General features: G+C 31.6%; 2 protein-coding genes, 1 long non-coding RNA gene and 1 other non-coding gene across 4 annotated transcripts; 2 read left to right on the top strand and 2 right to left on the bottom strand.

Moving 5' to 3' along the window:
• Nucleotides 1-1,926: 1,926 nt before the first annotated feature.
• Nucleotides 1,927-4,098, bottom strand: LOC128039769 (uncharacterized). Its single transcript, XR_008194348.1, has 3 exons — nt 3,997-4,098; nt 3,444-3,528; nt 1,927-2,133 (listed from the first exon to the last, which is right to left on the bottom strand). It is a non-coding gene; the product is annotated as an uncharacterized LOC128039769 (long non-coding RNA).
• An 11,451-nt stretch (nt 4,099-15,549) lies between these two features.
• On the top strand, nt 15,550-18,594 carry LOC105786226 (transcription factor bHLH130). Its single transcript, XM_012612568.2, has 6 exons — nt 15,550-16,448; nt 17,308-17,576; nt 17,636-17,806; nt 17,875-17,940; nt 18,018-18,086; nt 18,176-18,594. Exons 1-6 carry the CDS (start codon nt 16,055-16,057, stop codon nt 18,245-18,247), a joined length of 1,041 nt encoding a protein of 346 aa, XP_012468022.1. The 5' UTR covers nt 15,550-16,054; the 3' UTR covers nt 18,248-18,594.
• A 413-nt stretch (nt 18,595-19,007) lies between these two features.
• Nucleotides 19,008-19,090, top strand: TRNAL-UAA (transfer RNA leucine (anticodon UAA)). The gene has a single exon. It is a non-coding gene; the product is annotated as a tRNA-Leu (tRNA).
• Nucleotides 19,091-19,749: 659 nt separating this feature from the next.
• LOC105786225 (3,9-dihydroxypterocarpan 6A-monooxygenase) lies at nt 19,750-22,047 on the bottom strand. Its single transcript, XM_012612567.2, has 2 exons — nt 21,100-22,047; nt 19,750-20,540 (listed from the first exon to the last, which is right to left on the bottom strand). Exons 1-2 carry the CDS (start codon nt 22,012-22,014, stop codon nt 19,911-19,913), a joined length of 1,545 nt encoding a protein of 514 aa, XP_012468021.1. The 5' UTR covers nt 22,015-22,047; the 3' UTR covers nt 19,750-19,910.
• Between the last annotated feature and the right edge of the window lie 236 nt (nt 22,048-22,283).

Raw genomic sequence — 22,283 nt, 5'->3', positions numbered from 1 at the left:
AATTGGATGTATGCAATTTATATAAACTTGTAATGCTTTGACTTGAATCATGGAAATACCATTGAGCTTTATCGCTCAGTGTACGATTTGTTTTCTCCATGCGTAGGTATAGGTAGGGGTGAGCATTCGATCGAATCAAGTGAAAAAATTTCGAGTTAACCGAGTTGATGAGTCCTATTTTATCATCCAAACTTGATTTGAATTTTTTTCGAATCCAGTCGAGTTGAATTGAGGAAAATTTTTGAGTTAAATTAAAAAATTAAATATGCCGAATTAAAATCTTGTTATGATATAATTAATTCCATATTAAAATACATAAATTTGAAACTATATATATTTGAAAAATTTTTCAAAGTAAAATAAGAAATAAAAATAAGATACTTTAGTTTGATAAACTTGAATAATTAATTAACTTATTTAGGTCCCAAAATTATTATTTTAGAAAATTTTAAAATTTTAACATTCTTTATATATTCTTTTGAATTTTATAAATATTTTGTATTTTAAAAAATAATTTGAATTTTTGAAAATATTTTTAATTTTTTTGTAATTTTGTTGAGAGAAAGAGACCAATTTGCTCATTTTCAAATTGACAGGGACTAAAGAGGTATTTACACCAATCTGTTATTTAAATTATTCGAGTTGTAAAATTAAACTCGACTCGACTCGACTCGAACTCAAAACTCAAAATACTTATTTTAATTTACTCGTATAACTCAATTTGAATAACTCAAAATTTAATTTTTTTTCGAATTGAATCGAGTTTTGTTTACCTTTAGGTATAGGTTCATCTTGAGGTCCCAAGAAGTGATTCCATCCTCGAGGAAGCTATCTGCAACTTGACAATGTTTGTATAATCCCTTTTGTTTTGATAAGTGGTATGTACCTAAGTCTCAAGTCGATTTTGTGTACGTATTATAATCATGTTGAAATTGAGCTAGTAATGGTTAGCTAAATATGGAATACTAGTATTGTTCAAATCATGTTTTGAAATTGTTGATAATGAAAAGAAGTTGATATGCATATATAGTTTTGATGTGAATGAAATGAGTTGGTACCTTAAAACCAGTAGTTGGCATGAAGAAAATGTGTTTGGTAAATCAATTGGAATGATGTTTTGATATAACGTGTATGTGTAAGTTGTGTTAATGCTTATAAATAAGCATTGGATTATAGTATTTTGCTTGTTTGAATAAAGGAAAGTGTAACACCCCTATCCCGTATCCGTCACCGGAACAGGGTTTAAGAGCATTACCGGAGTTTTCAGATCAAAATTAGATATTTTATATTACTTAACATTCATACCAGAAATTAATTATGAATTATATTGTCCCTTATATGAGCCCTCGAGGCCCAAAACATACATTAGAAACAAGTTGGGACAAAATCGGCAACCTAGAGAATTTTTTTCGTGAAACTTTAAAAATTTTCTCAAGTGCAGGGGTCACACGCCCGTGTGGTCAGGCCGTAAATTTTATTATCCACTAAATTCGTACAGATATATGAATGAGTTGAACTAGGATCAATTAAAGTAATTATATAAGTATCAAGACGAGAAAAAGTACCAGTAATCACATCAGGTGTAAAGGCATTCTCACGTGCACAAATAACATATGTTATTGCCGGTGCTCGTGCTTCAGATTTGATAGTTGAATCTTTTGCTGTACCTCGCTACTACTCACATTACCAGGGTTACGAGGTAGTCTACCTCTCGAGGCGGGGTTGCTCAGCCTTGAAGTCTGTACAATATCGTTCTCAGACTTTTCCGGGCAGTCTTTGTGTAACACCCCTTACCCGTATTCCTTACCGGAACAGAGTATGAGGTATTACTAAATTTTTTAAAAATTTTCGACAGCATTCCTACTTATTTTTGCTTAAACCTCCTGCAAATTTAGAACACATTCCAATATACCAACCAATTTCATTTGTATAAACACACATATAGTTTAACTATTAATAAACACTACATTTAAAAGGGAACCATAACATATATTTACATGATGATCCCACATTACATAAAGTGTCTATACATGCCATAAAATTTCGGAACACTAGTAGTAAAATACCCCAAATGTGAAGGATAGTGTAGATGATTGTCTGACTTCGTTCCAATTTCCGAGTTGTTGGAAGTCACTATAACCAAGAGAAAAATAAAATCGAGTAAGCATATAGCTTAGTAAGTAAACAAACACATGATAAATAAGTAATTACTCCCATAACTACACCAAAATATAAACTTATTCATGAATAACTTTATTGTTTAGGCAATTTCCAGCAAGCTGTTTTTCTGCGTCATAGTCGCTAATTTATTTTTATCTGGAGCTACAGGGCTCCAAATTGAGTTCCGTAAATTTTCCTGAAACTAGACTCATATACCATTTCACCATAAAATTTCAGAATTTTAACCCAGCCAATTAGTACAGTTTATTCATTAAACCTTCCCTGTTTCACTGCCCAACGGTTCTGACCCTTCCTCACTAAAATTTACTTAACTCTCTGTACAAAATTTGAAAAATGGTTTCGCTTGTTTCTAATAAAATAAAACTCAATAAGGATTCCAGGGATATAAATTTCATGCCATAATTATTTTTTTAAAATTTTTGGTAATTTTCCAAAGTTAGAACAGGGGATCTCGAAATCAATCCAGCCCTGTTTCAGTAAAATTCAGATATCTCCAAAAATACAACTCCTTTGCTTATTCTATTTCTTTCATATGAGAATAGATACATTCAACTTCAATTTCATATATTATTCAGCTTCCCATTCATTTTCCACCATTTATGGTGATTTTTTCAAAGTTACCCAATTGCTGTTGTTCAACACAGTTTATAATTAAATCGTTCCTTTTGCGTTTTTGATATTTTCTCCCATCTCATACATGGGTCGATTTAGTATTCAACTCAATATTTACCCCATAAAATTTTCCACCATATGGCAATATTCATCTTCCACACTTTTTCGTTGAACACTCGGAATGTTAGCCGTTATTGGTGGATCCCGCACTTAGCACCACCACTGAATCGGGGAATCAGCACTTAGCAACCCCTCGGGGGAATCAGCACATAGCAACCCCCTTTTTATTTCAAAGATATGGTGGATATCGCACTTAGCACCACCAATGAATCGGGGAATCAGCACTTAGCAACCCCTCGGGGGAATCAGCACATAGCAACCCCCCTTTTCATTTCAAAGATATGGTGGATATCGCACTTAGCACCACCAATGAAATCGGGGAATCAGCACACAGCAACCCCTTTTATATACAACATACTACGGCTTATTCCGAGTGTTCAACCCATAACCCATATATTGCAACCCTTTATCACCTTTCCCGATTTAACAACATTTTTAGGATATTGCCAAACATTTATTTTAATTCCAAATAAATCTCAACATATATCAAATAATATCAAAATAATACATTAAGTCACGTGTTTACTTACCTCGGTGCAAAATATCGTAATTTTGCACTTTACTCCACTATCTTTCCTTTTCCCCGTTTGATATACTCTTCACGTCTTTCTTGATCTATAATAGCAAATTTAACTCGTTTAATATTCACATTTATTAAAATAATCCACCACCCAACTTTTTGAAAATTACAATTTTGCCCCCAAACTTTTGCATAATTACACTTTTGTCCCCAAGCTCGCAAATTAAACTTCATCACTTATTCTTAAGTTTTATAACATGCTGAACATTTTTCCCTTCTATGGCAACATCAAATTCCCACTCCAACACATACTTTTGAATATTAATTATTTTTACCGATTATGTCTATTTACCCGTTTTCGCTTAAAATTGCTTAGCAAAAGTTGTTTAACAAAATCTCTAGCTTCATATTCCACCATAAAACAGCAAAATAAACACATTTCACCTATGGATATTTTTCCAAATATGAACCCTAACACGAATTAATGGTAGAATAAGCTAAACCAAGTTACCGGGACTCCAAAAATACGAAGAACATTAAAAACGGGGCTTAGAATCACTTACTATGGAGCTTGAAAGCTTAAAAACCCTAAATATGGCTTCCCCCTTGCTGATTTCGTTCACCATGAAGAAGATGAGCATATTTTGCCATCTTTTTCCCATTTAATTCTATTTAATAACCAAATGACTAAAATGCCCCATTTAAAAAAAATCTATTTCACCCATTTCTTATGTCTATTTTTGTCCATCAACTAACTAATGGTCTAATTACCACATAAAGACCTCCAATTTAAAATTTCATAACAATTAGACACCTCTAAGATGTAGAACTCAACTTTTGCACTATTTACAATTTAGTCCTTTTGACTAAATTGAGTGCCCAAACATCGAAATTTTCGAACGAAATTTTTACGAAAATTTTCCGTGAAATTGTAGACCATAAAAATATAATAATAACCATATTTTCCCTCGTTGGATTTGTGGTCCCGAAACTACTATTCCGACTAGGCCCAGAATCGGGCTGTTACACTTTGAGATAGTGGTCAAAAGAACTACATCTAAAACATGCTCCACTTTTCATGCGACACTCTCCAAAGTGAAATTTATTACAATGTTTGCACCGGGGTTTGGGATTTCCAACACTACCAATACTTGCTACAGATGTAGCTTGAGATCTTGAATTGGAATGTTGAATACTTCTATCTTTCCCAGAATACACGGTAGAGGTAGTAAAATGATCAAAGTTTTTCTTTGATTTGTTTGAGGCCGACGGATATGACTTTCTTGTAAGTCTTTTACTTGAAGTTCGGGCTTCAATCTCTGCTTGTCTCTTTTCTTTGCTTAATTCTTCGACTTTACGTGCCTGGTCAACTAGTACAAGAAATTTTTTTAATTCCAAAATCCCAACTAACAACTTGATGTCTTCATTTAAACCCTCTTCAAACAACTTACACATGGCGGTTTTAGTCGAAATACATTCTCTGACATACTTACTCAGTCAGACAAATTCTCTTTCATATTCGGATACCATCATATTCCCCTGTTTAAGCTCCAGAAATTCTTTCTGTTTCTGATCAAGAAACCTCTAGCTGATATATTTATTTCAGAATTCAGTTTGGAAAAATTCTCATGTAATCTGTTCTTTTGGCACAACATAAATCAATGTATTACACCACCGATAAGCCGAATCTTTTAATAGAGATACAACACATGTCAAACATTCGGTCGGTGTACATGATAATTCATCCAAAAACCTGATAGTATTTTTTAGCCAAAATTTAGCCTTTTTAGGGTCATCTTTGGTTGTTTCTCTAAATTCTTTTACCCCATATGTACGGATTTTATTACCAAAAGGTTTACCAGTTCTAACAAGTTATGCACCTTGTGGCATGTTGGGAACCGGTTGAGAAACAGGAGGGGTGAAGGTTGTTGTATAGCCGGATTTATTCTTACAAATTCAATAAACAATTCATTCATTATTTGAAAGAAGGCTTCTTTAGCCTCTCCTCTTCGTCCCTAAAAAACGGGCATTTTACTACTCAAGGCTGCTCTTTTACTACCCAATATTGTCTTCCACTTACATTAACACTTAAACACATCCCCAATCTAATTCAAGACATTTAAACCAAGCCAAAACCAAGTCATATGTGTAACACCCCCTACCCGTATCCATCGCCGAAATAGGATACGAGGTATTACCAGATTTTACTGATTTTTAAAAAAAAATTATAACCCCTTTATAAATATCTAATCTTCCCTGCAAATTTTAAACCGAGACCAAGCCAACACAACCAATCCATTTCAACATATTTTCAAGATAGATTTATTGTATTCATAAGATAATCTCATCACATGCCAAAATCAAAATTTGTTAGCCATACCAATGGCTAGCCATACATTCATTCCACATTAACATCTACTTTACTAGCTTATACATGCCATTGATTTCCAAAATAAGTTTCTTTATGTACCGAGATCTTGACATTGATAGTGTGATGCTTCTCCGAAAAAATCCGACCTCCGAGCTCTTAACACTACAAAACAGGGGAAAAAGAAACAGGATAAGCACTTTGTGCTTAGTAAGCTCATGTAACAAGAATTATACTTACCTAATATTTTCCATACAATGTAATAAACATTCATACACCCATTCCATGCATTATTCCCCTATCATGCACAAGCTCAACATTCAAATTAGTCCAATAATTTCCATGTATCAATAATTTATACCATGATTGATGAGCTCATCAATTTCATGATTTCCATTTCCTTGTTATTTTTCCATATTTATCCCGTTGAACTACTTGGAATTTCGATGGATTTTCAGAGGTACACTTTAGTGTACAAATCCGGGTCCGTTAATTCATATTCATGTGCGCACATTTCCATTTCAGAGAGCACACTCCATGGACCTCATCCTTACAATGGATTACCATCGAGCTAAATCCTCAGAATATAAACTCATAGAGTATTGTCGGGATTACCACCAGGCTAAATCCTCGCAACGACAATTACTCTAATGAGCTTGGATCTGAATTACCACCAAAGCTAAATTCAGACCCTAATTCGGATTACCCGTCCGGGCTAAATCCATTTTCCACATATTCTTCGGGAGGGCTATATCAGGATAGGATCACCCGTCCGGGCTAGATCCTTTTTATCGTCAATTCCTTTTCAGAGATTCATCGAATTTTCCTTTCATTCAACCGGGATTTATTTCCTCTTTTTATCAAATATATCAATACTTCATCAATTATCATACAATAAACATACAACTCATTTAAGAATATAATTCAAGTTACACGAACTTACCTCGACACTTGTTCGTAAACAAAAATCTACTAATCCCGAACTTTTTCTTTTCCTCGATCTAGCTTCGTATTTGAATTTTTCGGATCTAAATAAATAAATTTAATCATTAATCTAATACATTTCATGTTCATATGTAACATTCTCTAAAATTCCATTATTATTTATAGTGCATTCAAAGCTGTCTTACTGAGTCACAGTCACTAAATTATTTATATCTTGAGCTACGGAACTCCAAATCAACATCCATTAATTTTCCCTGAAACTAGACTCACATATCTTATTACCATAAAATTTTAAGAATTTTTGGTGTAGCCAATGTACAGTTTATTCTTTAAATTTTCCCCTGTTTCACTGTTTGACAGTTCCGACCCCTCTTCACTAAAAATTAATTATCTCATTGTACAAAATTTGGATGATGTTTCCGTTTGTTTCATCTGAAAATAGACTCATTAAGGATTCTAACCATATAAAGTATAACTCATAATAATTTTTTTACAATTTTTAATGATTTTCCAAAGTCAGAACAGGGGAACCCGAATTCATTCTGACCTTGTCTCACAAAATCTATCATATCTCATGATTTACAATTTCATTGATTAAACCGTTTCTTCTATGAGAAACTAGACTCAATAAGATTTAATTTCATATTTTATTCATCCTCTAATTAAATCTATACAATTTTTTTTGATTTTTCAAAGTTGGACTACTGCTGCTGTCCAAAACTGTTTTAGTGTATGATGTTAATTACCATTTTTCCCCAAACTTTCAATAAATGATAATTTCATCCCTGCTCAATTAACCTCTCAATTGAGCTGATTCTTCTCAATTAACACTTTATCCCATCATTTTAAACTACTTTATAAGCTTTGGAATTCAGAATTTTAATACTAGTCTTTAATTCCAAACTTTTTCACAATTAGGTCCTATAAATCAATTTCTATTGAAATTACCTAATAAAATCATCTCATAAACAAATTAAAGCTTCAATTTCATCCTATTTCATCATAAAATTCCAGCACATATTCATAGAAACTTTCAAATTCATTCATAAAATCAAAAAATAATGAATTTAGTAATAGGACCTAGTTGTAAAAGTCTTAGAAACACAAAAATTATAAGAAAAAGGAAATAATTAACTCACTTGGGGCAAAAATTATGAAAAACCAGCTTGAAGAAACCCTTAGGACGTTTTTGGCTGATGGGAATGCAGAAAAATAAAGAGGAATCTAGATAATTCCACTTTAGTCCTAACTTTTAAAGCAAATTTTGCAATATTCCAATTTTACCCTTAATTCTTCAATTCTCCTGATTTTTCTCAGCGTATGCCGCCCAAAATATCTCCTTTTGGGGTTATTTTCAATTTATGTCCCTCTTCATTTAACAATGGAGCTATTTAATCCTTGTAGTAACTTTTACACCTTTTTCAATTTAGTCCTTTTTACGTAATTGACTATCCAAACATTAAAATTTTCTAACGAAATTTTTATACCATATTAATAATATTTCATAATTATTTATAAAATTATTTTTGACTCGGTTTTACGAGATCAAAGTCTCGATACCTTATTTTTACCCAATTTCTTCAATAATTTCCTTTTCTAACTAACCACTAAATCGGTAAAATTTTTCTATCAATATTTTCATACGATTTTCCTATCACACCAATATTCATGCAAAAATATTAAAATAAATTTTTCTTTAAATCGGATTTGTGGTTACGAAACCACTATTCCGATAACTTTGAATTTGGGCCATTACAATATGCATGATATTTTCATCACATGTATTCCTATACTCAATCTTACCTAATTGATCAAATTCCTATACTCCATCCGTTCATCCATATGCTTACCATCATTAAACCATTTCAATTTAACACATCAAACATGTTAAGGCCGTATATATATATTTCAAAATATACCAAACACAAGCCATACCAATGGCTAGTTACAACCAAAATATTTAAAATGCCAACAATGACTAAGTTAACCTATACATGCCATTATAACGAAAATTAGTTTCATAATTGTACCGAAATGGGCTGGTGGATAGTGTGAGTGATCTCCGCCAAGCTTCCAAACCAACGAGCTTCCGAGTACTATAAAACAGAGGAAATACAACTGAGTAAGAACTTAATGCTTAGTAAGTTCGTATAACAGGAAATTATCTTACCATTCATTTACTCATACAATAAACATGCATAATACTCCAAAGCAATTTGACAATTAGCCTAACACATATAATCTCAACAAACATGTTTGTCATGTATTTCATGTGAATAATAAGAACAAGGATGAGCTCATCAGGTATCGAGTCATTTTGATTTCACATGTTCTCATGTCAGATAATAGTTTCATTTTGATTTCACAGATAATAGTTTCATTTTGATTTCACATGTTCTCATGTCAGAATTTCAACTGTTGAATCATTTGAAATCCCGATGGATACTTGGGTAGTACACCTAAAGTGTACAATACTATAAATCCGTCAATTTATATCCGAGAGTACTTTTATGAGCACTTAAACAGAAAGCTCTATCTCAAGCACTATAATGGGAAGCTCATTAAGCCTTGTACAGGAAGCTTATCCGGACAATATAACGAAAAGCTCACAAAGACCTTATAATGGGTAGCGCCGAAGAGCAATTAACGGGTAGCTCCGAAAAGCACTTAACGGGAAGCACTGGATAGTCATATAACAAGAAATTCAAACAAGCACTGACGGGAAGCTCACAAAGAGCCTTTAATCGAGAAGCTCACGAAGAGCCATATAACGAAACGCTCATAAGAGCTGTGGTGTGCCCACAACACATGTAGGGTCACAACTGATCGGGATGCTCAGAAAAGTATTTAACGGGAAGCTCACAAGAACACTATATAACGGGGAGCTTGAGAGGGCTTATAACGGGATGCTCTTTTGAGCTACGGCACGTCCGTAACATATGCAGGAACACTACCATTTCGGGAAATAGAACCCTGTATCCAATCAAATTTCATTCATTCAAACGAGATTTAACATTTATCGGGTATTTTCCAGATATGTGATCAAATTTCATATACATGGCTAATACACAATTCACATACAAATCATTCAAATCAAATCGAACATGCAATTACACAATTAAGTTACACGAACTTATCTTGACAATTGTTTGTGACTTGTAAACTACTAATTCGATACTTTTTATTTTCCATGATCTAACTCCGTTTTTGATCTATCCTGATCTATACGATTAAATTTAACATTAGTTTGATACACTTTACATTCAATTCAATCCACATCTTAGGCAAAATTATCGTTTTGCCCCTATACTTTTAATTAATTATAATTTTGTCCTTAGGCTCGGAAAGTGAAATTCATGCAATTTAATCTTTATTCCAAGCCTAGCCGAATTTTACATGTATCAATAACAGCCCATGTTTTTCACAAAAATAAAAAAATTTCCACGGATTTTACATTTTTACAATTTAGTTCCTAAATCACATTTTCTTCAAAATTCCTCTAACAAAAGTTGTTTATCTATCAACAACCTTTCATTTTCTACCATAAAACTCATCATTCAACTATATTCATCCATGGGAAAATCCTAGAACTTTGATAGCTTTGTAAATTAATCCCCAAAATAGCTTAATTATGCTATTACAATTTCAGAAACATAAAAATTACTAAAAACGGGACAAGAATTCATACCTAATTATGCCAAGAAAGCTTGGTTGAGCTCTTTTCTCTTAGCTGGAGTTTCCATAAAAAATTTGGGAAAGATGATGATAATGATGATATTTTCTTTATTTAATCATTTATCATATTTTAATATCTTTTGTTTCCAATTTCATCTTTTTCTTTAATTAAATTTTCATGGATGAATCATTATCCTTATCTACTAACTTCTCTTAATGGTATATTTGTCATATAAGGACCTCAAACTTTGAATTCCATAGCTATTTGATACTTATAGCTACTAGAACCCAACTTTTGCATTTCATGCAATTTGGTCATTTTATCAATTAGACATGTAATCGGTAAAAGTTTCTTAAAAAATTTTTCATACGATTTTCATATTATAATTCAGACCATGAAAAAATATTAAAATAATTTTCTTTTCGGATTCAGATTTGTGATCCCGAAACTACTGTTCCAATTTCACTGAAAACGAGCCTAATCAGTGAATAGGTACCAAATTGGACCTTGTGGAAATAGTGAGTCACATTGCGACGAAGCCTAATCAGTGAGTTGTGTCGCAACGAGAAACCCTAAAAGTCATGATGTCAACCCGATACTTTGAAATCTTTACAATTTAGCCCTAATTTGACCTCAGGTTTGCAAAAGAGTTTTCGTAAGCTCATATAAGACCCGAAAATGATTACATATCATATTATACACGGGTACTACTCATATTTGGATGTTTAATGATTCTAAATTGAATGTAATTGTTTTTAGTTGCTCCGAAACGAATGTAACATCCTGTAGCTCGGACCCGACGATCGGGTTAGGTATCAGGGTATTACAGAAACTTTTAATTTTGTCACTAACATTTTTGATCAGTTCTTTTTTTGTCACCCTTTGTTAAATCCTTAACTGGAATGATGAGATGACCTTTTTAAATTGATATAATAACTACTTAACCCTAAACACTTGCACATTCTATCAATTTGGTCTTAATTCTAAATACTTCAATAAATTTAACCCTCTATATTTGCAAATTCCATCAATTTTATCCTTTAACACATATTCATCATACTAAATTGTAACTTCCATTTTTTGAACTCTTTTTACCAACAATTAAAAGTGCCAACAAAATACTAATTTGGTTGGCATTATTGTTGTTGTAATTGTGAGTTCGATTGCAGTTAAGCATGTAATATCTTCTAGTTTAATTAATTGGGATTTGGGGATTTATGGGTAATTTTTACATAGATTTGTACATAGATTAGAACTGATTGAATCATGGTTAGAAATTTTTTATTTTCGTTACCCAAATATATTAAAAAAAAGCCTCTCCTATCTTTCTCAAAGTGTGTAAATTGGTCCATTTAAAAAGATTAAAAAAACTTAATCATTGTAAATTTTGAAAGTGAGCGTCTAAGGATAATTAATACAATACTTAGAATTACTCATAACCCCTCCCCAACTCTTAAACAAGAGGATAATACACTTCAACACACTTAAATTCACGTCCTTCTACACTAACAATAATACCAATACCAATTGAGCTAAGAGTAAGTCGACAACTTATACAAATATTTGAATAATAATTAAGTTAGGTAAAAATAACTACTTTTTTTTATCCCAAAGAAAAAAAGTTTGAAAGGAAAGTAAGGGCCCAGTGACTTTACATCTCTCTCTCTCTTTATTTCTCAAAAGTAGGAAAGGAAAGTGAAAGGTGAAACAAAAGCCAAAAAGATGTTTGCTTCAATTAGAAGCACTTTCTTTATATTAAACCCATCCCTTTTTGGACATATAATAAAAACCCAAATTGAGAAAATGACTCAACAATTATTTTAAAATTAAAAAAGATAATATTTACCCATTTTATTACAGTAAAAATAAATAAGAGGTTAAGATGTGGTAAATTTTAATTAAAATCAGTAAAACAAAGATCAACCCAATAAATAATTACACTTAAAACAAAACCCCTTGAAGGCGGAGTGTGTGTGCGTTTTCACGTGTCTTTGTTTCCTTTCACACAAACACTTACCCTTTTTATTAGGGCTCACAAATAACTCATCAAAATTATAACATCAAATTATTTAATATATAATTAATTTTAATTTTTTATATTATAAAAGTGAGGGTAAACCATAAAAATAGTCATTTTTGTTTACCTTAGATTATATTTTAGTCACTTATATTTGAAATGTTACCTTTTAGTCACTTACATTATCGTTTTGTTACGAAATAGTCTTACGTGGCAGCCCAAATGGTTTTAAATGTCAACTTGGATGTCCTACGTGGTAGTTTTAATTAAATTTATTTAATTAAAAACCTATTTTCATCCCAACAACTAGATATACAAGTTGTCATTTAAAACCCATTTGGATTGCCACGTATCGTTTTAGTTACTTATGTTTGAAATGTTACGTTTTAGTCACTTACGTTATCGTTTTGTTACGAAGTAGTCACTCTACCATTAAGTTCCGTTACCTCCCTAATAGCGGTCTTATGTGACAGCCCAAATGGTTTTAAATGCCAACTTAGATGTCTTATGTGGCAATTTTAATTAAATTTATTTAATTAAAAACCTTTTTTCATCCCATCAATTGGACATCCAAGTTGACATTTAAAACCCATTTGGACTGCCACGTAGGACTGTCATTAGGGAGGTAACGCAACTTAACGGTAGAGTGACTACTTCGTAACAAAACGATAACGTAAGTAACTAAAACGTAGCATTTCAAACATAATTGACTAAAATGTAATCTGAGGCAAACAAAAGTGACTTTTTTTTAGTTTACCTTAAAAGTAAATATTTTATATTTAAAAAAGGTGAAATTAATAAAAATTATTGTTTTTTAGAAATATTTATGAAAAAGACTTGAAATTTTGTTAAATAATATTCAAAAGTCATAAAATAAAGTTCATTTTTATCAAAATAAGTCTAAAAATCAAAACAAAAAATTAATATGAAAAAACAGAAAACTGAAGGAGCCGAACCGAATTATGATGGACGATTCAAAAAATCTAAGAAATTTGATTGAATCGAACCGATATCACTCTCTAAGCTTTTTACTTTAACAATAATCACTTGCACTAATTAGATTAGATTAATTTAATTTAATTTTAAAAAAAATTAATGGTCCCTATTTAAATTTAGAATTTAATATTTATATTTTATATTGAAATAGTTTGATTCTTATGTATAATACCATTAGCCAATCGAAATAGTTGACACATTTAATTATTCTAATTTAAATGCTGAGGACAAATATTTTGTTAAAATAAACATTCAACGTATCATTTGGAAATATTTTTTTTGGTGTGTGTGTTAGGAAGGTCTTTTATGAGAATTTTATGCTATCATTTTAATCGAAATAATTGAAGATGTTAACTATTTTTTGAAAGTTAAATTCATTAATTCATTTAATGAATGAAACTATACAATTCAGGAAAAAGTAATAATAAACTCGTCAGCAGATGGAGCATCAAATTAAAATATAAAGGCTAAATCTCAAATGTAACAGCAATAGAGGATCAAAACTATAAATTTACCGTTATCTTATAATGATCATAAAAAGAGAAGATAAATACTTGCGTCATTAGCCTATCCATATAGTTAGCACTCTTAATGATTTTTAAAGAGTGATGTGGATTTTTTAACACACTTATTCTAACTCATTATCGAATATTTTTGGTTAGAATAGTAATTTAAAAATGGTTAACAATTTATTGAAATAGTTATCAATATTCACTATTTAAAGTAAATTCATTTTAAAAAAATATAAAAACTAAAATAAGTTATAAATTAAATTATAGAAATTAAATCTCTAATTTAATCATAATAGAGGACCAAAACTGAAATTGGCCACTTCTCTAAGATAATAATTTGAATGAAAACAAAATTTTAAAAATTTTAAAAATAAATTAGAAAATGAACATAATAATATTAACCCATCATCGATTAAAATAACTTTCTATTTCTCTGCGATCCTAATTTGAATGTGATTTAATACTTCCACTTTAATACTCCAATCTTTTTTTAGATACTTTTAACTTATTAATGTTAACAACCTCCATTATAGAAGTGAAATCCGATAAATAAAATCTAAAAAATCTAAAAATCAAAATAATAACTAATAACATAATTAAAATATATTAATTATTTTGATAATTCACATTTCTTACCTAATCATCCTTAAAGAATTTGTAAAAACTATAAAAAATATTAATATATTGTAAATTAAATTATTCACTCAATTTTTTATTTTTAAAAGTCAATTGAACATAATAGTTAATAGATAATATATAATTAATATAAATATAATCTGTTGTATTAAATTATATAACTATATTATTTATAACATGTTGTTAATATGTAAAATGTAAGTTGAATTATTGAATCTAAATAAATTAGAAGGATTTATTATAAAAATATAACTTACGAACACCAATAAAATTATATTAAAAAGGTGGACGGGTTTATATCGCAATTTTTCCCTCCACAAATGTTTACTTGACAAAATATTAAATTTTTATAGTTTGATTTAATAAATTGACGGTAGACTTTTTTTAATTGTATAAGCGAGATTAAAAAGTCATCACACCACTTTTTTTTTTGAAAGAAAAGAAAAGATATACAATCAATAAGGCTATGAACACATGTATTCGAGTGCCCATTTATCAATAGTCTTCAGGAGAAGGTGAATGTGCTTGATTATCGTTGATTTCGAGGGTGTTGAATCCGAAATTTGGATAGCTTCAATAGTCTCGAAATTGTCTATTTGTATCATCACTTCATTTCATTAGTTTTCCAACATCAATGATAGACCATCCAAGATGCCCCATAATTCTAATTAATGACATAAAACAGTTTGTTAATATCACAGTGTAGCTAAAAGACCTCCACCATTACCAAATGTTACCAATAAATATTTGGTGTAATAGTAAGTAAAGTTATGAGAATTGGATTTATAGTTAAACTGGCCAGACTAATATTTTTATAAAAATTCGATTTAAAAAAAAGACTTAGATTCAAATCTTAAAAACAAAGCATTAAGGAAGTATAAGTTAAAAGAAAAACTCCACTATGAGAAATAAATTATATATATTATATATGTATCTAAATTTAGACATATAAACCCACCTTTCTTCATTTAACTTTTTTCTATTTGTATCCACACCGCTCCTTTTTTTGGGTCTTAACTAGATCTTCCTTGCTTTTGCTGCTCTGAAACCCAAATCTCAGCCTCTTCTCCATCTATCTGTCTCTCTCTTTTCCTCTGTTCTTTCACAAATCCGTCTTTTTCTTTTATCTGATTCCAATCTTCTAAAACCTTCAACTTCCCATTTATTTAAGCTTTCATTTTCTCTAGTTTGGGGCATTTTTCTTTCTTCTCTTGTCAACTTAGTATTGTTTTGGAGCTTGGGTTTTGCAGTTCTTAAAACAGAGCTATTCCTTTTTGGTTGCTTCTTCTTCAAGATCTTATCTAACTCTGCTTATAAACTAAGCTGAAAGTGTTTTTTTTTTCATGGTGAAATTCCTTCAGAATCTTCTTCATCCTCGTTTTAAAGAACGTAGACTTGGGATAAGGAGAATGGTTTTCTAGCTCCTAGCATAAACATAGCAGAAAAAAAAAAATTTAAACAGAGGTTGTCAATGGATTCAAGTACCCATCAAAGCTATCAAAATCAAAACAACCAATCCAATTCTGGGTTATTACGTTTTCGTTCAGCTCCAAGTTCTCTCCTCGCTACCGTTGATTGCGGCGTCAACAAAGGTGGTTTCGAGTCTAGATTCATAAATTCAAGCAGTGGCGGCGATAACGAAACCGAGGATAAATCTGGGTTAGAGGCGGCTGTTAACTATGCCAATTCGGCGCCGACTTATTCAGGATTGCCGCCTCAGTATCCGAGGCAGAGTTCTGCAATGGATAACTCATATGAGTTATTGGGATTGAATCATCACAGTCAAGGGAAACCCGTTACTTCTAGCTTAATGAGACAAAGCAGCTCCCCTCCAGGGCTTTTTACCAACTTATCTGTTCAAAATGGTATTCTTTCTTGTTTAAAAATGCTTAGCTTTTTCGTGTTTTACCATTTGATGCGTTCACTTTCTTTCGGGATTTAACATTACCTCACTTGGCACTGTTACGAGGATTCAAACCATGTTTAAGTGCATTCCTTCTTTCGGACTCACTAAATTTTATGTTTTATCGATTTAATCTTAAGGTTAAAGTCATGTTTAAGTATGTTTTCACTTTGATTTAGTTAGCATATATAGAAAACTTTATGCTTTTGACTTTTGTACTCCCTTTTTATAATTTGGCACAGATTTAAAGTTGATATTTTTTATAATGTTTATAACTGTTGATTAGTCTTCTTTTTAACTCTTAAATAGAATAATAAATATGTTTTTGCATGTTTACACTCACATGACAACAATATCAATTTTAATCGAGCTAAGACTTAATTGGCAAAAATTGACATCTTGATCTATAAACTATGGAACGGTAAAAGTACTATGGAGATCCTTAAATTACGAGTCAAATTATATTTTACTCCTTTAATAAAAAATAGTAAAATTAGTCGTCAGATTAAAGTGCAAATTGGTCTTTTTTGTTAATAATTTCATCCATTTTTGTCGTTAAAAACTAGTGTGGTTGACAAAATACCTGTACCTCATACATGAGTTAATTTTTAACTGTATAAATGGATAAAATCTTTAACAAAAGAATCAGTTTGCTCTTTGATCCAATATATAGACTAATTTACCCATTTTTGAGTAAAGGGGATAATGCAATATGATACCTAGTACAAGGGTCTCCATGTTACTTTGATCGTTATAGAACCTGAATGGATAGATGCTGTATATCTAGTGATGTTAAGCCAAATAGATTGAATAACTTGCAGGGTTTTCCGGCATGAAAGGTTTGGGAAACTACTGTGGGGTGAATGGTACAAGTGGAGAATTAAGTCCATCATCAAATAGATTAAAGAATCAGATTAGTTTCTCATCAAGACAACCTTCATCATTAGGCATTTTGTCTCAGATTTCTGAAATCGAAAATGAAAACCTTGGGGCTAATAGCTTTGATGGTGGCAAACCTGAATACCAATGTGGTTCTTGGAATGAATCTGCACAATTGACTGAGAAGCACAAGTTGTTTACCAATAACCAGGTATATTTGTCAACATAGTTTTATTATTGTATCATGTAGTGACTGTTTTTATCAAATAGAATGGAGATATTGGAAGTGGTGTTCATGTATTACCGCGCCATTTGAGTCTGCCAAAAACTTCGAACGAGATGGCTGTCATGGAGAAGTATCTACAGTTCCAAGATTCAGTCCCTTGTAAGATTAGAGCTAAGCGTGGTTGTGCTACTCATCCTCGAAGCATTGCAGAAAGGGTAATTCAACCTTATTTGGAGATTTGTTAATGTGGATTGTAAAGGGTTAAAAAAATTACTTTTTGCAGGTGAGAAGAACTCGTATCAGTGAACGGATGAGAAAACTTCAAGAGCTTGTTCCAAACATGGACAAGGTAAGAGGTTTTTGGTCACAGTTTTGGACAGAATATATAGTGTCTGTAATTAGAAACTGAAATGAAATTTTGGGCAGCAAACAAACACAGCAGACATGTTGGATTTGGCTGTGGAGTACATCAAGGACCTTCAAAAACAGTTCAAGGTACGTAGTGAAGGACACCCTTTTTACTCTTTTGCAAAAACTTTTATAATCATTGTCTTACAATTGCAATGATGATGGTTTTGTTGCAGACTCTAAGTGACAGTCGTGCAAACTGCAAGTGCTTAAATACTCAGAAGACAGTCCCTAATCAAATTTTATGATTTCCTTTTCTTTTGTGGGAAAGATCCATCATCGACAAGGATGGAGAGAAGTGGGGCAGAATTTTTTTCTGATATAATATTAAAGATGGAGGATGAGATGATAGGATTTGAATCCGTATCAAATAAATGTTTGACAAGAACTTTAATCACTGTTCCGTATTAAGTCAAAATAGGCAGAATTTTGATACGAAAGAGTTGTTGTTGTCGGGTTTTTTTGGAATGTAAAACGTTTGGTTGCATTTTCATCACGAGACTCGAATCCTAAGCTTAGAGAGCTTCCCACTTCGAGGAAATAATATGGAATAAAACGAGAAATGTATAGGAAATAACAAGGTTTTTTATTTCAAGTCTTGCCTTTTGTTATCCTATTTCTATTTCTTGTAAAAGCTTCCGCTTTAAATAGTATATATAAGATATATTGGATTTGATAATTTGATAATTTTAATTTTATTAATATTATTTTAAATGATTTTCGAAAATAATTTAAATATTTTGTTTAAAAAGAATTTATTTTAAATGATATTTTCAGAATTATACTTATTCTATTTAACATGATTTTTTAATTGAAAACTGAATTTACCGTTATTATTTCAGAAAAAGTAAATTCAAGCATTTGGTGGTACACCTTACAAAATTATGATTTTCTTTTTTATTTGGCATCTTGTTGCTTTCGACTAGATAAAAGACACATCAGATATAATTGGCTCATTATTTTTTAAAGCAAAGACAAATAAAGATTACAGATCCTTTAAGCTCAACAGCAGGTTTGCCCGAGAGGTTAAGGGGGAAGACTTAAGATCTTCTGTACATAAGTACGCGTGGGTTCGAACCCCACAGCCTGCACGTATTTTAGAAAATTCAAAAGAAAAGGGAAAGTTTAAAAAAATTATTTTTTATTAAAAATTATAAAATTCAAGAAAATTAAATTTTATAAAAATTCAAATATCAAAAAGTACTTGAAGAAATTACAATTTTAAAAAAGAATATCTTGGTTAAAATTGTAGAAAATTACAAAAAAAATAGAAAGTTTAAAATAAGTTACAAAATATTAGGAAAATTATAAAAATGCAAGTAGTTTAAAATTATAAAAATTCAAATATATATTCTAAAAGTACTATAAGTTGAAGAAAATATATATCTTGGTTAAAATTGTATAAAAAAATACATAATCTCTAAAAAGTATAAAAATTCAAAAAATAATTTGACCATCTTTGACTAATACTGGCTGACATTGACTGAAAACGAATTCTAATCGTCGGTCAGCATTGATAATCGATGTTGGTCATCACGATCAAAGCCAGTCAAATCATTTTCTAGCTTTTAAAATATTTTTTATACTTTTTTTTATTTTTAGAAATTATATATTTTAGAAATTATATATTTTAATTAAAGAAAGAAAATTAAAGCCCTAGTTATCAGATTGCAGTTTGAGAGGTAATATTTCTTAATAATAGAGTGATCATTTTATAATAAAACAATAACTTAAGTGACTAAAATGTAACTTAAGGCAAACAAAAGTGATAATTTTATTAATTTACTTTTGTTTGAGAATAGTATTGATGTGCTGCTGGTGTGATTGGAATTGGTAAGATGTAAGCTACAGGCTTTACATTTATTTTATTTGCTCAGCAGCTACAGATTTCAAGCACAAATATGGTGTTGCTTAGAAGGGATTAAAACGTAGTATAGGGTAGCACACAAGTGGTTGAGCCATTTCTGAAGCGAACCCTGGCCCTGGGTTTAAATCAACTTTCTCACCACCCTTCACTTCCCAATCAAAGCACTGAACCAACGACCCTACTGCTGCATGCATCACCAACATGGCAAGTGAAGCTCCCGGGCATCCTCTTCGACCACTCCCGAATGGAAGGAACCTAAAGTTTTGACCCTTGAATTCCATTTGATGCTCTCCGATTTTCTCATCAGAGCTGTCTAAGAACCTTTCAGGATCGAATTCATCAGGGTTTTTCCATGAATCAGGGTCTCTCATGACAGCATAGCAGTTGACCAGTACTCGGGTCTTAGCTTTCACCATGAACCCATTCACAGTACAATCTTCACCACATTCCCTGATGATCAAGGGAGCTGAAGGATGAAGCCTTAGAGTTTCTCTTATGACAGCTCTAAGATATGGAAGATTTGGGATATCAGATTCTTTGATTAGCCTGTTAGGTCCTACTATTGTATTGATTTCATCTCTAAGCTTGTGAAAGGCTTTTGGGTTATTAATGAGCTCCCCCATTGCCCATTGCATGGCTGACGATGATGTATCAGTACCTGCCATGAAAATATCCTTTTTTTGCACATTAATTATCAAGTTAGAGGCAGCACTTTCACGGCTTAATTAATTAAGCACCTAATAAAAGCTAGGGTACACCACCAAGTTGAATAAACTATTAGTAAGTCTATATTTTAGTTACTTAATTTTTAAAAGTTACCAAATGGTCATTGAACTATTCAAAAGTTTTTATTTAAGTCATTGGGCTATTTAGTTTTTTAAGAAAAAAAGTCCGGCTTGCGAGAGGATTGGTATGGCGGATTAGTATCTATCGACAAGTAGAAGAAAACTGTTTGAATTTTAATTCGTAAATTCGTTACGTTCAAAGTTATTTCATAAAAGAAAACTGAATTGTAGAAAAGAAAGAAAAGGAGGTTTACGATTGGTGCAAGTGATAATGTGAATAAAGAAGGCTATGCAGTAACAATTTTAACAATCCAGTAACTTAAATAAAATTTTTTAAATAATTTAGTGACATTTTGCAACTTATTGAAGAAAAATGACCAAACCATAAAAATACTAATAGTTTAGTAACCTTGGTATATAGTTTACCTTAAAAGCAATAATAACTTACCAGCAAGAAAGACTTGATATCCTTCATGGAAATCTTGACTTCAGCAGTAGGATCTCTATAAACCTCCAACAAAATATCCAACAAATCTTGCTCTTGATTCTCATCATAATAACCCTTAATTGCTTTCTCTTGATGTTCTTGAATGATCCTTTCCACCAAACGATCATACTTCAACAAAGCCGCTTTAAGCTTCTTCCCATTCCCCGAGAAATCCAATACCTTCAAAGGACCCAACACATCTCCAATACTAATCTTCCCTGAAAGCTTCAAACATGTCCTAATCAGCTCTTCAATCTCAGAAGCATCATTATCATTCCCTGAACAACGAGTACTCATTGCCATTCTACAGATAGTATTGTTTGTCAAGGTAGTCAACTCGCTGCTCAAATCACAGGGCTTTCCTTCTTTACAACGCTTCATCACGTACTCCACCAGCTTCACCTTCTCTTGGTCTCGGATATCAGCGAACTTGTCTAGCTGAGGGACGGCTAAGAGCCTTGTCATGCAAAGTTTCTTCATGAAACGCCAGTAATCACCGTATTGAGCTAAAACAAACCTTGAGCCTCTATAAATGAAGTATTCTGAGGAACCAAATTCGGGTCTAGAACAAAAATTGAGTTCTTGGGTTTTAAAGATTTCTTTGGCAACAATGGCGTTGGATACAACAACGCAAGATGATGCACCGAGGCGGATTTTCATGAGAGGGCCATAGCGTTTAGCTAGGGCTTGGAAAGATTTTGGAAGGACAGAGGTGACCATGTGGAGGTGGCCAATGAAAGGGAGAGAAAACGGGCTCGGTGGCTCGGGGTCTTGATGCTTCAAAATGTTTTTCATGAAAGAGTGGAGTAGGACAACAGTGATGAACCAAATGAAACATTGAAAGTAATATTGAACATCTATGGAAATCAATGCCATGGTGAATTGGAGAGTGGCTTGTCAATGCTTGGCTTTTAACATGCCTTTTATAGAGCAATTTAATTTCTCTCATTTTTTTGTTTTTTGGCCATATGTTTCCATTTAATAAGAATATACATTCTTATTATTTGATTGATAAATTTTGGATCAAGTACACTTACAAGTTATAATTTTATACCACCTAACTAAATTAAACAATGACACATTATCAACTATTTTTAAAAATAACTTACACAATTATTGAGGACATTAACTATATAAACCTTAGC

The sequence above is a fragment of the Gossypium raimondii genome, chromosome 1, assembly GCF_025698545.1.
Source record: "Gossypium raimondii isolate GPD5lz chromosome 1, ASM2569854v1, whole genome shotgun sequence".
Lineage (NCBI taxonomy): Eukaryota > Viridiplantae > Streptophyta > Magnoliopsida > Malvales > Malvaceae > Gossypium > Gossypium raimondii.
This window is presented reverse-complemented; position numbering and strand designations above follow the sequence as displayed.